We start from the raw sequence: 13,708 nt of genomic DNA, 5'->3' as shown, positions 1-13,708 counted from the left end.
AAGCAGCTAGGTCATACGGCCACCAAAAGGTATGCAAGAGGCAGTACAAACGTCGCGTGGATAAAAAAAGAGCTGTTCTACTTATCTCCGAAAATCCTTATACTAGTTTTACTTCTAATTCGTCATCGTGACCTCGTGCAGTGCTACCAACATAAAGAATCGTGTATTTCAGTCGCTTTTGGCTGGTGTTTCAATATTTACTGCAGCACTGAGTAGAAATGATAGTTGCTCACCATTATCGTCGTCGTCATCAACATCATTCTGTGGCTTTATTACCATTATAGTTTGTCACCGTTTGTCGACTTCCAGGCGTGCGTGACATCATCCGATCATCAAAGCTTTGTCGCTTCATCAGATCTGCTTGGTCTTCAAGCCTGCAGCGTTAATCCATCTGGCGATCATCTTTGGAGTGATGTGGGGGAATTTGCGGAATTGACTCTCGATGCAGACTTGAATAGGGTGCTTGCAGAGCGCATATGTATTGGTGAGCCGTTGGGCAGGCAAAAATGACAGTTGCATATAATGTATATGGAGCGGATAGATTGATTTATTTTAAATAATTAATTCACAATATTAAGAGCAAATATGAGAAAAGGTAATGTATTATAGGAACCACAATAAAACATTCATTGCGTAACATAATGTTTTCTATCGTTTGTACCGGATACGCGGACAAAATAAGTAAAGCATTGTCAAAGCTATGCTTCATACCCATGGAAACAACGAGCATTCCAAAAGATTTTTGCAGAAAAATATGGTTATTATTTCAAATTTGTGAAATATCTTGTGCATCGAAAGTATACAAAAAAGCTTCTAGACTTGAAAGGTTTTAAGGCGTATACGACTCAAGGGGGGGTAAGGGTTTCAGTATAAAGAAAACACTTTTTGCGATTTTTTTAGAAATTTGAGTGAAGCGAATTAATCAAAACTTGTACATTATAATATTTCATTTCATTAACATGCTGTAATTTTTCTATGCAAAAATATCAACAAGCGAGTCGTAGGTGAAGCTTTTCTTAGAACGTCTTTGAAAAAACACGACTTGCAGTGTTGACTGTCATTCAAAGACTACTGAACCGATTTATTTCAATCTTTGCATATACATTCTATGTAAAAAATACCTAACCCCTACGTTGAGTCTTCGAGATAACTTTTCAAAAGTTTGGTTCGATTTGCTTCAGTTAAATTTCTAAAAAAATCGCGAAAAAAGTGTTTTTTTCATACTGAAACCCTTTACCCGTACTCCCACCCCCTGATACAAGTTTTAAACATGTTGAATTTGGCTTTCTTATCATATATAGTAGGGTGAAATTTTATGCTATTTCAATGCATATTTGAAAAATGTTATTTGTAAAAAATATAAGTTTTGTTTTTATAGGTGAACAAATATGATATCTGAAGTGAGTGTCAGTAGATTCCACAGGAGCAAACCAAATGTTTCTTACGTTTACATAGTTGGATTTGGAAAATTTGGTTTGATACCAAGTCGGTTTACTTCAGTGCATTTAGTATTGTACATTTCCCTACGATTGAACCGAGCAGTTCTGGACAATTATCCGCCAGCGAAAAGCGAAACCATACTTCCTCATCACGATTGTCCTTTTTGCAACCATCAACTACACACGTTCTAAACGCGAGTTTATATGAAAAAATCTTCAAATAATCCTTTGTGTTTATTGCCATATAATCACAGATTATTATTATGGAACTGGGTGGATTTATTGTTGAGAAGAATATCATTTTGCTCGAACTATTAACTTGCTGCATGGAACGTAAACATGCAATGTGTGCCCAACAGATGCTTTGACTGTGTGTGTAGCAAGAGCCCTATGGTAAACTAAAGATTTATTACCAGAACGTCCGAGGCCTACGCACAAAAATCGATGAAGTTTTCGTAGCAATCTCTTCCTCCCATTACGATATAATTGTTCTCACCGAGACTTGGTTAGATGATAGAATTCATTCTCGTCATCTTTTTGGCGAAACATATGCAGTTTATAGAAACGATCGCAGTTTTGTGAATAGCCGTAAATCACGCGGAGGGGATGTACTCATCGCCGTATCTACTGCATTGAATAGTTTCGTTGATCCAACACCTTTTGATGTTTCGCTTGAACAGCTGTTCGTTAAACTGAAGTTACATGATTGTTTTGTCAGCATAGGTATAATTTATTTACCACCAGATCGTACGAGTGATCTAGTCAGTGCAAACAACCATGTCCAAACAATTGATGCTGTTTTTTTCTTGCGTTGGAAATAATAGCTGCGCATTATTGTTTGGAGACTACAATCAGTTTGGCCTCATTTGGGACACACATGACAATGTCGCACCAGTAGCCAACGTACTTCGCTCTTACATTTCTACCGCTTGCGCTGCGCTATTGGATGGATTCACCTTCAACTGTCTCACACAAATTAATAGCATGGAAAACCGTTATGGTCGTATCCTGGACTTTGTCTTATTGAATGAGACAGCACTTGTCGACTGTCAGATCCGTGAACCTGCCGAATTGATCTCTGTTATTGATGCAAATCATCCACCAGTATAAGTTATTATCAGTCTGACGAAACCTGTTATCTTTGAGGGTATCCCGAATAATCTTGGTTTTGACTTTCACCGAGCAGATTTCTTGGGACTTGCATCAGCACTCCTTCATACTGATTGGCATTCACTTGACCATACGGAAGGTATTGACTGCGCCGTTGAACATTTCACTGCCGTGATTAATGCTCTCATGGCTGATTATGTTCCTCTGCGTAGGCCAGCTCGTAAGCCACCGTGGGGTAATGCACATCTACGATATCTTAAACGACTCAGATCTAAGGCACTTCGATTGTATTGCCGTAAACGCTGTCGTTTCGCCAAATATTTTGCGCAAGCGAGTAATAACTATCGATCATATAACCTTCTCTTGTACAAACGCTACATTCGAACGTAAGCAAACCTGCGCAATAATCCCCGACAGTTTTGGAAATTCGTGAACTCCAAGGGGAAGGAGAACGGCTTACCTACTGATATGTGTTTGAAGAAGCAGACTGCCAATCTGGCTACGGCGAAGTGTGACCTATTCGCTATTCACTTTAAAAGCGCATTCAATGAAACAATTTCATCTGCTGATCAAATTGCGCATGCTTGTAGAGACACTCCATTAAATATTTGTCCTTTGAGAAGTTTCACTGTTACAGATCGGCAGGTTATTGCAGCAATCAACAAGCTAAAATAATCAGTCACTCCTGGTCTTGACGGCATACCTTCATGTGTTCTCAAGAAATGCGTGGATGTACTAATTTTACCGTTAACAACTCTATTCAACAGTTCCTTCAGGCAGTGTCGTTATTCTTCCAGCTGGAAAAGATCAATTATGTTTCCTGTATTAAAAAAAGGAGATCGGCGAAATGTTGAAAATTACAGAGGAATTACATTGTTGTGTGCCTGCTCCAAAGTTTTTGAGATCATACTGAACGATGTGCTCTCTGCATCCTGCCAAAGCTACATTTCCCCTGTTCAACACGGATTCATCCCAAAGAGATCAACCTCCACGAATATCGCTCTATTCGTGTCACGTAATACGGACGCTGGTGCTCAGGTTGACACTGTATAGACCGACATGAAATCAGCATTTGACAGAGTTGATCACGCAATACTTCTGGAACGGCTGAAGTTATTAGGAGTGTCTCTTGATCTGATCCGTTGGCTCGAATCATATCTGAGAGATCGAACACTTGTAGTAAAAATTGGATGTGTGTTCTCTGTCCCTTTCACGAACAACTCGGGTGTTCCTCAAGGAAGTAACTTGGGTCCACTCTTATTCACACTCTTTATCAATGATCTAGCCACAGTATTACTACCGGGTTGTCGTATATTCTACGCTGATGACGTTACATTATACATGATCGTCAAGTGCATCAGGGATTGCTTAGCTTTACACCAGCTCTTGGACACTTTCAATGACTGGTGCTCCTTAAACTTGCTTACGATTAGTATTCATAAATGCAGTGTTATATCGTATCATCGCAAACACAAACCAATTTCATACGACTACTGTATTGGAGAACAGCATCTTGAGCGTGTACGACAAGTGTGTGACCTTGGAGTCACCTTGGATTCTGCACTCACTTTCCGACCTCACTTCGACTATATCATTAACAAGGCAAACCGCCAGATGTGATTCATGTTTAAAATTTCGAATTAACGGCCCTCTTTTTCTTCGCTCACTGTACTGCGCATTGGTACGGTCGATATTGGAATCTAACTCCATAACATGGTGTCCGTATCAAGCAACATGGATAGCAAGAAATGAAGCCATTCAAAGAAAATTCGTTCGTTCTGCATTAAGACGCCTTCAGTGGCAGGACCCTATTATTCTTCCGCCGTTCGAAGACCGCTGTAGATTATTAGATCTACACACGCTTGAACCGAGAAGGAGAGTAGCTCAAGCTCTCTTCTAGGTGAGTTAGATACGCCGGAATTATTGGGTCAACTCCAAATCTATGCACCAGAACGTGTGCTCCGTCAAGCTTTTTGCTGTTGGAATATAGGAACTCCCTATATGGTGGTCATGATCCGATTCGCTTCATGTCTGCCATATTCAACAATGTGTTTGCGGATTTTGATTTCAACGCGTCATCCACCACTTTCAAGAATCGGCTGCTAAGGAGCTTATGACTGGACAGATATTTACCGACGACTTTTTAATGTGTAGTTTTATTTGCTGCCTTTCTTCTATATTTTTTACTTTTGTTTTCTTTTTTGTACTAGCCTGTTTTGTTACATTTTTTTTTCCTTTTATTTTTATTGTTAAGTTCTGTGTTGTGTATTCCAGCGGTTCTCAACCTTTTTTGTACCACGGACCCCTTAGAAATTGACCTGGGTTTGAGCCCCCACGGAAGAACATCGATTTTGTATGTAATATGTTATTTTTAGTTTGTTAGGAAACAAGACTTGAAATTCCAATCTGCACTCGGAAAATATATTTTTCTTCGTGGACCCCCAGCAATGACTTCGCGCCCCCCTAGGGGTCCGCGGACCCCAGGTTGAGAATCACTGGTGTATTCAATTGAAAAGATACGGGGTTTGTATGCCAATTTGAGAAGAGTTAATGTTTCACTCATATTGGCTTTTCCCCATCCCCATATTCATCAAGACCAACTAGGTCAGATGATAAATAAAATAAAATAATATAAAATACAATATAAATGTGATTATCCAGGTTCTGGTATTTCTTACCGATTATCACCAACTTATGGATTAAGGTTAGGTATTCGTTGTGAGATAACGTGGGATTATTCAGCACTGTATGCAAATTATCTATAAGTGTTATTAATTATTTATATAAATCAAATTTACCTATTGAATTGGGGTTCGGTGCGTTCATTTGCGCTGGATGACAGGTATTCTTTGGCTCCGCTTAGAAACTCTAGGAAAAGACCTAATCCAACCTCACCCGAACTACACCGTAAGGACCATAGGTTGTACCAAACAAGAGTACAAAAAAATCATTCTTCAACTAGAAGTGCTGCTACAAATCCGAAGATAATACCTCCTGGTTTAGGAAAAATTAGTACTTCCCGGGGTACCATAAATCCCAAGTGCTCCAGCTTGAGCTTGTTCGACCACTCCTTGCTGCTATTCCGTTATCGATCTGGACTAGCTGAAGTTGCACAGGGAATCAGTAGATAATTATGCTTGAGAGTAGCGAAACATCTTTTAATGTACAACTACTGGTAATCCTAAAGTGTTTATTGATCAATACCGGCGCTGGCCAGGCCCGAACGTAGATCGCGGAAGGAAAGGGAAGGAATGTTAGTCCGATACTTGCTTTTGTTAGAGGTCGTATATACTACTGCGCACTCCACAAGTATCACGGGAGGAGGATATTTGTTAGCAAGTATAAAAGTTGGATTCTACTTCTTCATTACCGATGCCAGAGAGGTGACTCAACTATCTGGACTAGATATCGATCCATTAAATCATGGACCGGGGACCAACGGCTTTACTTCCCTTCCGAAGGAAGGCGTGACTACAGATTTTTTCACCTCAGAAAAATCTCAACGACCTCGGCCGGAGTTGAGCCCAGACCAACTGGAATGAGTGGCAGTCACTCTTACCACTCAACCACCCAAAAATCCCAAGTGCTCCTACTTCACAGTCGGAAACTCAGCTTAAAACGGGAAATTGTTTCATTGAAGCACTTGCTAGAGTACAATAATTGTGATGCATTTTCCCTATGTGAAACATGGTTTACTTCTACTATACTACCCATGATCGCATATTTGTCCCGTTTTCTGTGGGATTTCCTATCTTTATGGGACTGGTTTGCGATCATGGGCAGTATAAAACTCGACATCTACTCCTACGGAGGGGTGCTTTTAGGGATCAAAAAGTGTTATTATCGTTACAGTTGAAACCTAGAAAATCCAACCAGCGACAATCGTTTTTTCTTTTGTTTAGTGCTAATCTATGGTGTACGGAAGTAGTGCGCATCATTGTACGAATACAGCGCACTACTTGCGACGTGAACCAGACAAAATACGATTGGCGCTGATTGGATTTTCCAGTTTTCATCTGCAACCAGAATACTACTTCAATCGAATTAACCTCCCTTCGATGCCAGGCATTGAAGTTATCGCTTGTCAAACAACAGTCAAAGGCAGAGATCTTTACATTGCTTCTATTTACATTCCTCATGGAGCCATGATGGGATGTAGAAGATTCTTCAACACCCTCCCTCACCACGACTGCTTCTTGGATATGTGAAGATATGTGCAAGCAAGGAACGCACGCTTGTCGCTAGGCACCGACTCACTTGTTTACATTGAGAAAAAAAAATGTAATTCGAAGTGAAAATTCAAACGCACAAATGAGAGTTTTCGGATATTTTCTTTCGGTCATCTGAAAAAGTGCAATAAAAATGAGAAAAAAAATGCTATGTTGTGGCTCGCGTGTATAATGTCCTTAACTCCCACGGTACAGGATGGGGCTGTCTGTACGACGATAATAGATCTTCGACAATTCAAGACTTTTGTGACAACTTCATTATGACAATTCTGAACACTGGGGAAATGAAATGGATTCTTAGACCACCAGTGCAAGCAAGTGCACTGGACATTTCTTATCACTACGTTTAGATTGCAAGTGGAAGGTAATATCCCCACGGTAGTGACTACCTTCCGATTGTAATTGCAATCACCACTAGTTCAAGACCATCGGAATCATTCGTTTTCGAGCGCTCAGTCGAAACAGAAGTGTTTTATTGCCGTGCAGTCTATAGCGACAAAGAATAGTGCTAATCCGCGTTCAAGGTTATCTCTCCGCCTCATCGAAGTTTCAGTATTTTTGCCCTTCTTGTGTGTTTCTATTGCCGAGTACCGTTAGCCGGTCAGTGACAAGTGAAGCAGTGTTCTTCTAGTAAGCCGTCTGGATACCGTTACATACACAAGTTAAGCATTAGTTTACGTTTTCACCTTCTTGGTTATCTTAATAACGTGCACTGGGCAACAAGGCCCGTGCAAAAATGACTCTCCCTGACGGCGGTTCATCTCAAGGTGAGATGGACGTCGAAACAAAGTCGGCTCCCTGGCTCAAAGTATATCCTAGCTCGGACACCGGGCCCTACGTGATCTTCTTCCGGACCAAAGACAAAAAGTGTTTGAATCTGTTGCAGATTTCTCGAGTTCTGACGGATCGGCATTCGGCCGTGACAGAAATATCGAAAATTCGCCCTGATAAGCTTCGGGTAGTTGTTAATAGTTTAACTCGTGCAAACGATATTGCTGACTACGGGCCTTTTGCGAAGGAGCACAGGGTGTATATTCCAGCTAACAGGGTTGAAGTCAGTGGGGTCGTTTCCGATTCGAGTCTGTGTTGCGAGGACCTTCTATAATATGGGACTGGCTGTTTCAAAGACCCCATGCTTAAGCCAGTGAAGATACTGGAGTGCAAACGTTTGCATTCAGCATCAGTCGCAGCTAACGGGAAGAAAATATACGTCAACTAGACTCTTATCGGGTGACCTTCGCCGGTTCTGCTCTACCCAACTATCTCTTCTTTGACAAGGTTCGTCTACCTGTTCGCCTCTTTGTGCCGGGGGTCATGAACTGTAGTAATTGCAAACAATTGGGACGTTCCCTTCAGGGACACTCTAAGCGATCTTTTGCAGAAATGCTTAAGATAGCTACGCCACCAGCCTCTACGAACATCTATTCCAACTTGTCTACTGACGAAGGCGACTGTGATGAACCCCAGGAGAGAACATCTTCTGCTGTTTCTAGAAGCAATAGAAAAAGGAGGAACATTTCCTCTCCCAAGCGTCGTCGTAAAGACCAGAAGCTGTCTCCTCATGGCCCCCCTAAAATAACTACTAAATGAAGTACTGGTGCAAAACCGAAGCAAGTCGCTCCTGGTCTCAGTAACCTGAGCTCAGAAAAAGAGTACCCAGCACTTCCAGGAACATCAAAATCCTCAAGTGTTCCCATATCAGTGCTGGCCTAATAAATTTCACTGACATTGTGGACCGTATTTTTACAGCACTAAATATTTCTGAGCATCTTGATAAGCTTTCTACCCGCAGTAAAAATATTCTTGATGCAGTTCACTACGAAATGGCTCCTCCTTTCAGCGATTGTATCCTTCGATGGCTAATTCATCAAACGAAGTCACAGATTTAATCACTGTTCTACAGTGACATTGCAGAAGCATTGTTCCAAAAATCGATTTCTTTAAAATATTACTAAATAACTTGAAATGGGATGCATTTGCACTATGCGAGACATGGCTTACTTCAGAAATAGACCTACACTTCCACGACTTCGCTTAGATCGAGAAGACTCTTACGGAGGAGTACTTTTGGGGATCAAAAAGTGCTATTCTTTCAATTGAATCGACTTCTCATCGACACCAGGAATTGTCGCTTGCCAAACCAGAATTAAAAGCAAAGACCTTTGCATTGCTTCCACCTACATTCCCCCTAGAGCCTCAGTTAGCCACCGACGGCTTTGCGATATTGCGGAACTCCTCCCCGCACCGAGGCTAGTTTTAGGTGACTTCAACTCCCACAGTACGGCATGGGGTTGCCTTCATGACGATAATCTATCTACATCAATTTATGAGCCTTGCGACAACTTCAATATGACCATTTTGAACACGGGTGAAATGATACGGATTCCTGCCCCTCCAGCGCGTCCGAGCACCTTAGACCTGACTTTCTGCTCGACATCGCTGCGGCTAGATTGCATGTGGAAGGTAGTCTCTGATCCCCACAGCAGCGACCATCATGGACGGGTTCCTGGTTGGCTTGATTCTCGATACTGCGATTCAAGCTCAGACTAAACGCGTACCAGACGCGAACTGTCGCGGGCGTCCTCCCAATCCGTGGTGGGATAAAGAGTGCTCAGACGTGTACGCGGAGAAGACCGCTGCGTATAAGAACTTCCGAATGACGGGCTGCCAGCAAGCTACACGATGGCGGAAACGCCAAAAAACGTAGCTACTGGCGCCGGTTCGTCGACGGGCTAACGAGAGAAACATCGATGAGCACTCTTTGGAGTACTGCCCGGCGCTTACGAAGCCGAAACAGTACTAACGACAGCGTGGAATATTCAAACCGTTGGATATTCCATTTTGCCAAGAAGGTTTGTCCGCATTCCTCTCCGGCATAAAAGATCTACCGCGCCGCGTCCCCTCACGATAACGCGAAACACTGCTTTTAATTCAGTTTCTATCAGCATTCTTTCTTAGAAGCTGCGCCAGCATGGTCTTTCACCGATTTTAAACAATTTTTGGTGAACTTGTTGTCGGAAAAACATATGCATTTTTCGCATGGTGATTTATCGACATCACGAACTAGCTACATGGGTCTACCCCAGGGCTCATGTCAAGCCCCCTTCACTACAATTTTTACGGGAATGACATTAACGAATGCGTTTGCAAAAATGACTACCACGACATCGAGTATGTTGTTTGACTGCGTGCAGAATACCGTGTTGCCAGTTCCCAGCTAATAGATTCCCTTCGGCCCGAAGTAGATCGTCCTATGTGCTAGTAGGTCTCTGTACCTACAATATGGGACAGCTTTACGAATTTGCGATGCATACCCTTCTTTGATAACCGCCCAACCAGATGATATAGAGAACATCATGACAGCAGCAAAGTGCCAATAATTATCAGAAATTGCAAGGTGGACTAAACTTTGATTTCTTCTTTGTACAGTTGGACAATTTATTCAAATTTGCCTTTTCTCCTCATGAAGGTATATAACAAATAAATGCACGGAAGAATTAGTATTACAAGGGTTGATTTTTCTACTTGTTCGCATGCTCCTTGGGGTGTTTATTCTTTCTATGTGAAAAATAATTCGAGCTGCACGAGAAGCTTTTGGTGCAGAATTCGCATTGATACAACGATTTGCCACTATGAGCTCGTGCCATATGTTCCTGCCAAACCGATAAAATCTTTTACTTTAACCATTCTAGTATACCGAATACTCAAAAAACATACCTTCAGTTCCACCTTCTTTCGAAATTTTTTATCGCACTGCTCACATCCGAAATTCATTTCCCTCAAATGAACGTACTTGACGTGCGCCGATAGAGAACTTTTAGTGGGAAAATTTTTCCCACACTCGTCACATCGGTGCACCCGTTGATCTCGATGTCGTACGCGGGCATGCGTTCGCAAGGTTTCTGCGTTTTTGTACCAGTTCGAGCAAACGGGACACTTCAGTTTGGGCTGTGCCTCATCACCGTGGCTGTCCATATGAGCTTTCAGGCTTGCCTTTGATGAGAGCGATTTGGCGCAGATTTCGCATACAAATTCTTTTTCAGTAGACGAGTGGAGAAGTTTGTGTCTAGCCAGGACAAATCGCAGAGCAAATCTAAAATAATAAATTATTTTGAAACTGTCAGTTGCACGATTTCGTTCAAACTTACGCCTTGCCACACTCTTCGCACACGTGTTTTTTGTCGCAATCGTCCAGGTGACTTGCCTCGTGGTTGACGAGCTGCGATCGCAGAACGAAGGTCTGTTCGCATTTGCCACAGGCAAATCTGCGTTCTATACTGCCCAGATGTTGTTTCATGTGTATCTTAAGCAAAGATCGGCTTTTACTGGAATGATCACATACGGCACACTTGAACGCATTCGGATCGATGTGATTCATTATATGGGTAATGAGTCGATCCTTTCGAGTAAATTTTCTGTCGCAACAGCTGGCATAACCGGTCATGAGGTGACACTGCTGGTAGTGATCTTGTAGTAGCTTAAAGTTGTCAAATTTGGGTGACGTTGCTTCGGCGCACATTTCACAAGACAACGAAACGTACTCCTTGATCAGCTGATCTCCCTTCGTTTGTCTGACCGGTTTTGGTCTGTCTGGTTCGGAGGCTCCCAGCTCATCAGTTTCTTCCTCTGGGATGGGCTCTTGCGTGGAACGTATGTCTGTTTGTATGTGAACGTTGAATTGAATGGCACCTGCTGCTGTGGTTGCATTACTATCAGTAACATCAGTCACAGGGATAACCAGCGCTGGTTTAGGCACCTCATGCTGCGTGTCTTTGCTCAACAACCCATCCAAGTAGGTTTGATTTTGTTGAACCGATTCTGAATAATCGTAGAAGCGGAAGATGCATTCGTAGCAGGCCAAACAAACAAGCTTTGAGAGATGTTCATTTTGTTGCAACTAGAAAAAAATGTGTTTGTGTTGGAAAATGAAAGAAGGGTGCTTAGTAACTTACCGCAAATTTGAACACCTTGACGATTTTGTCCTCAACGTTGCTGTCCGAGAATATGTTGAGGTTTGTAGAACTTTGTTTCAAACACAGTCGACATACGTCTAGCAGTCGAATTAACTCCATTTTTAGTACTGTCCTACTAATTTCTGGTGATAAATTCCGAGGAAAGCTGGAGTTACCTGGTAGGGTAATGTACGTTGTTACATGGACACGGTTGGTAAGATAGACACTGTGTTTTTTCACAAACTGGTTAATCTAATCAAAATGTAATGGTACCATAACACTTCTAGAATAATCCAAATACTTTTAAAAGATATTCCCGTTACCACATACGCAAACTATCAGGTATTTGAACAAACGCCGGATTGACGCTATCTCCAAAACACGAAAAATGCGTGATGTCCCGTAAAGAAGGAGCTTACTCCTGTTACTAAGTTAGTGCCGGATTCTGATGAGACGAAGTCGAAACGCAAATTCCATAACTAATTCATTTTAAACGTGTTTATGTGGAAAATTTTATCAGTATATTGTTAGAATATGATCTGAAATCACGGCATTTGGACAATTTGCGGGCAATAATTTATTTTGTAATTTAACCTTAAAGTGTCCGTCTTTATCAACAATTTTGATCCCTGCTATCACTTAAATGTAACATGGCAGATCAGCATTTTTGAACATCGTAATTGTTTCACCTTTGGACTTTCTACAGCTTCAAAGAGCAACTGCATTGAAGTAAAAGTTAGTGTTTCGCTGTATTTATCGATTACGGGGCACTATTCAACTTGGAATCTGTAACGTCGCGAAACTGCCCGAAGGAAACCGGCTAAACTACTCCTTTGAATACATGCGACGTCAGTAACAAGAGCAATCCTCCTGATGTATCATCCTTCCAAAGTACACAAGGGCGAGTGATCAAAGCTTACAGGTATTTGGAGTCTCCTTCTGGAAATGTAAACCATTAGAAATCAAAGAAAAACTAGCTAACTCTTTCAAACCACATCAACAAGTTTACGTCTTTATAATTCACTTTCTGTTTTGAATACACATAAACAACATGCCAAAACAACTGCCGCACTGATTTGGTTTGGGCTAACTTCACCCATTAACAAGTGCTGCCAGTACCAAGTCTAGTGGATTGTTGCAGCAAAAGTAGTTTATTTTCTGTGGCAAAATTAATCAGTGTAAAAATTAATTTATGTAAAACAAATATCAAACTTTTTCTAAATGATGCCTTATTTATTACTAATCTCTAATACTAATATCGAGTTTACCCTATCACATAAACCTATGTCGTGAGTTTAATATTAATCAACCCGTAAAAAACTAGCGACACTGCTGGAGTGATAGTTTTGCTACTGCTCACGGGCAGCGCCGTAGTAATAAACTCATGCGAGGCCTCGTCGAAGCAATAATGCATCTTTCATTTAGCAATGCATTCGGTTGATGAGTGAAACTCAGCAGTTGAAAAGTATTGAAATCAAATTGCATATACAACGGTGCGAAATTACACAATTATTTTTAACATTTCGTGTTGTGAGATCATATTTAACCAAAAACTTGCACACAAACATGGTCATTACTGATTTATTTCTTCCGTTCCACATTTTACTTAAAAATTATGCACAAATAAAGGTGGTGTAGCAATTATTTGCAGTTTTCCCATCCCACATTTTTGTTTAACATTACTTGCAATAATAATTGACACATCAAATTGATCACCGAGCTGAATAAATGGTGTTGCTGGTTTATTTTAAAAGTCCATCCTCGAATTGATGATAAATAAAATATGAGCGGAAAATACTAATGTCTCTTTAACAAAAAAACATGAATGCAGGGTTTTGGTTACTTTTCGATTAACAGTGCAAGTAGTTGCGCAAGTGAAAGAGTTTACTATGAAGGTGTGAAATTTTCATCTGATAAGAATGAGTTTGATAAGGTCACAGAAGTTTGACTTATTGTTTGGCGTTTCAAAATTGTGAAT

General features: G+C 41.2%; 1 protein-coding gene across 7 annotated transcripts; it reads right to left on the bottom strand.

Annotated features, from left to right (window-relative positions):
- Positions 1 to 10,178: 10,178 nt before the first annotated feature.
- LOC131691956 (zinc finger protein 501-like) lies at positions 10,179 to 12,807 on the bottom strand. 7 transcript variants are annotated; one of them, XM_058978745.1, is made up of 5 exons: positions 12,651 to 12,784; positions 11,731 to 11,906; positions 10,927 to 11,675; positions 10,496 to 10,871; positions 10,179 to 10,431 (listed from the first exon to the last, which is right to left on the bottom strand). In XM_058978745.1, exons 2-5 carry the CDS (start codon positions 11,848 to 11,850, stop codon positions 10,300 to 10,302), a joined length of 1,377 nt encoding a protein of 458 aa, XP_058834728.1. In that variant the 5' UTR covers positions 11,851 to 11,906; positions 12,651 to 12,784; the 3' UTR covers positions 10,179 to 10,299. The 7 variants fall into 7 exon arrangements, with proteins under 7 accessions (XP_058834728.1, XP_058834724.1, XP_058834727.1 ...); XM_058978741.1 differs by having other exon boundaries at positions 12,420 to 12,776; XM_058978744.1 differs by having other exon boundaries at positions 11,731 to 11,896; positions 12,420 to 12,776.
- Between the last annotated feature and the right edge of the window lie 901 nt (positions 12,808 to 13,708).

The sequence above is a fragment of the Topomyia yanbarensis genome, chromosome 3 (genome assembly GCF_030247195.1).
Source record: "Topomyia yanbarensis strain Yona2022 chromosome 3, ASM3024719v1, whole genome shotgun sequence".
In the NCBI taxonomy this organism is placed as follows: Eukaryota; Metazoa; Arthropoda; class Insecta; order Diptera; family Culicidae; genus Topomyia; species Topomyia yanbarensis.
The sequence above is the reverse complement of the archived record's forward strand: the minus strand, read 5'-3'. Positions and strand labels throughout refer to the sequence as shown.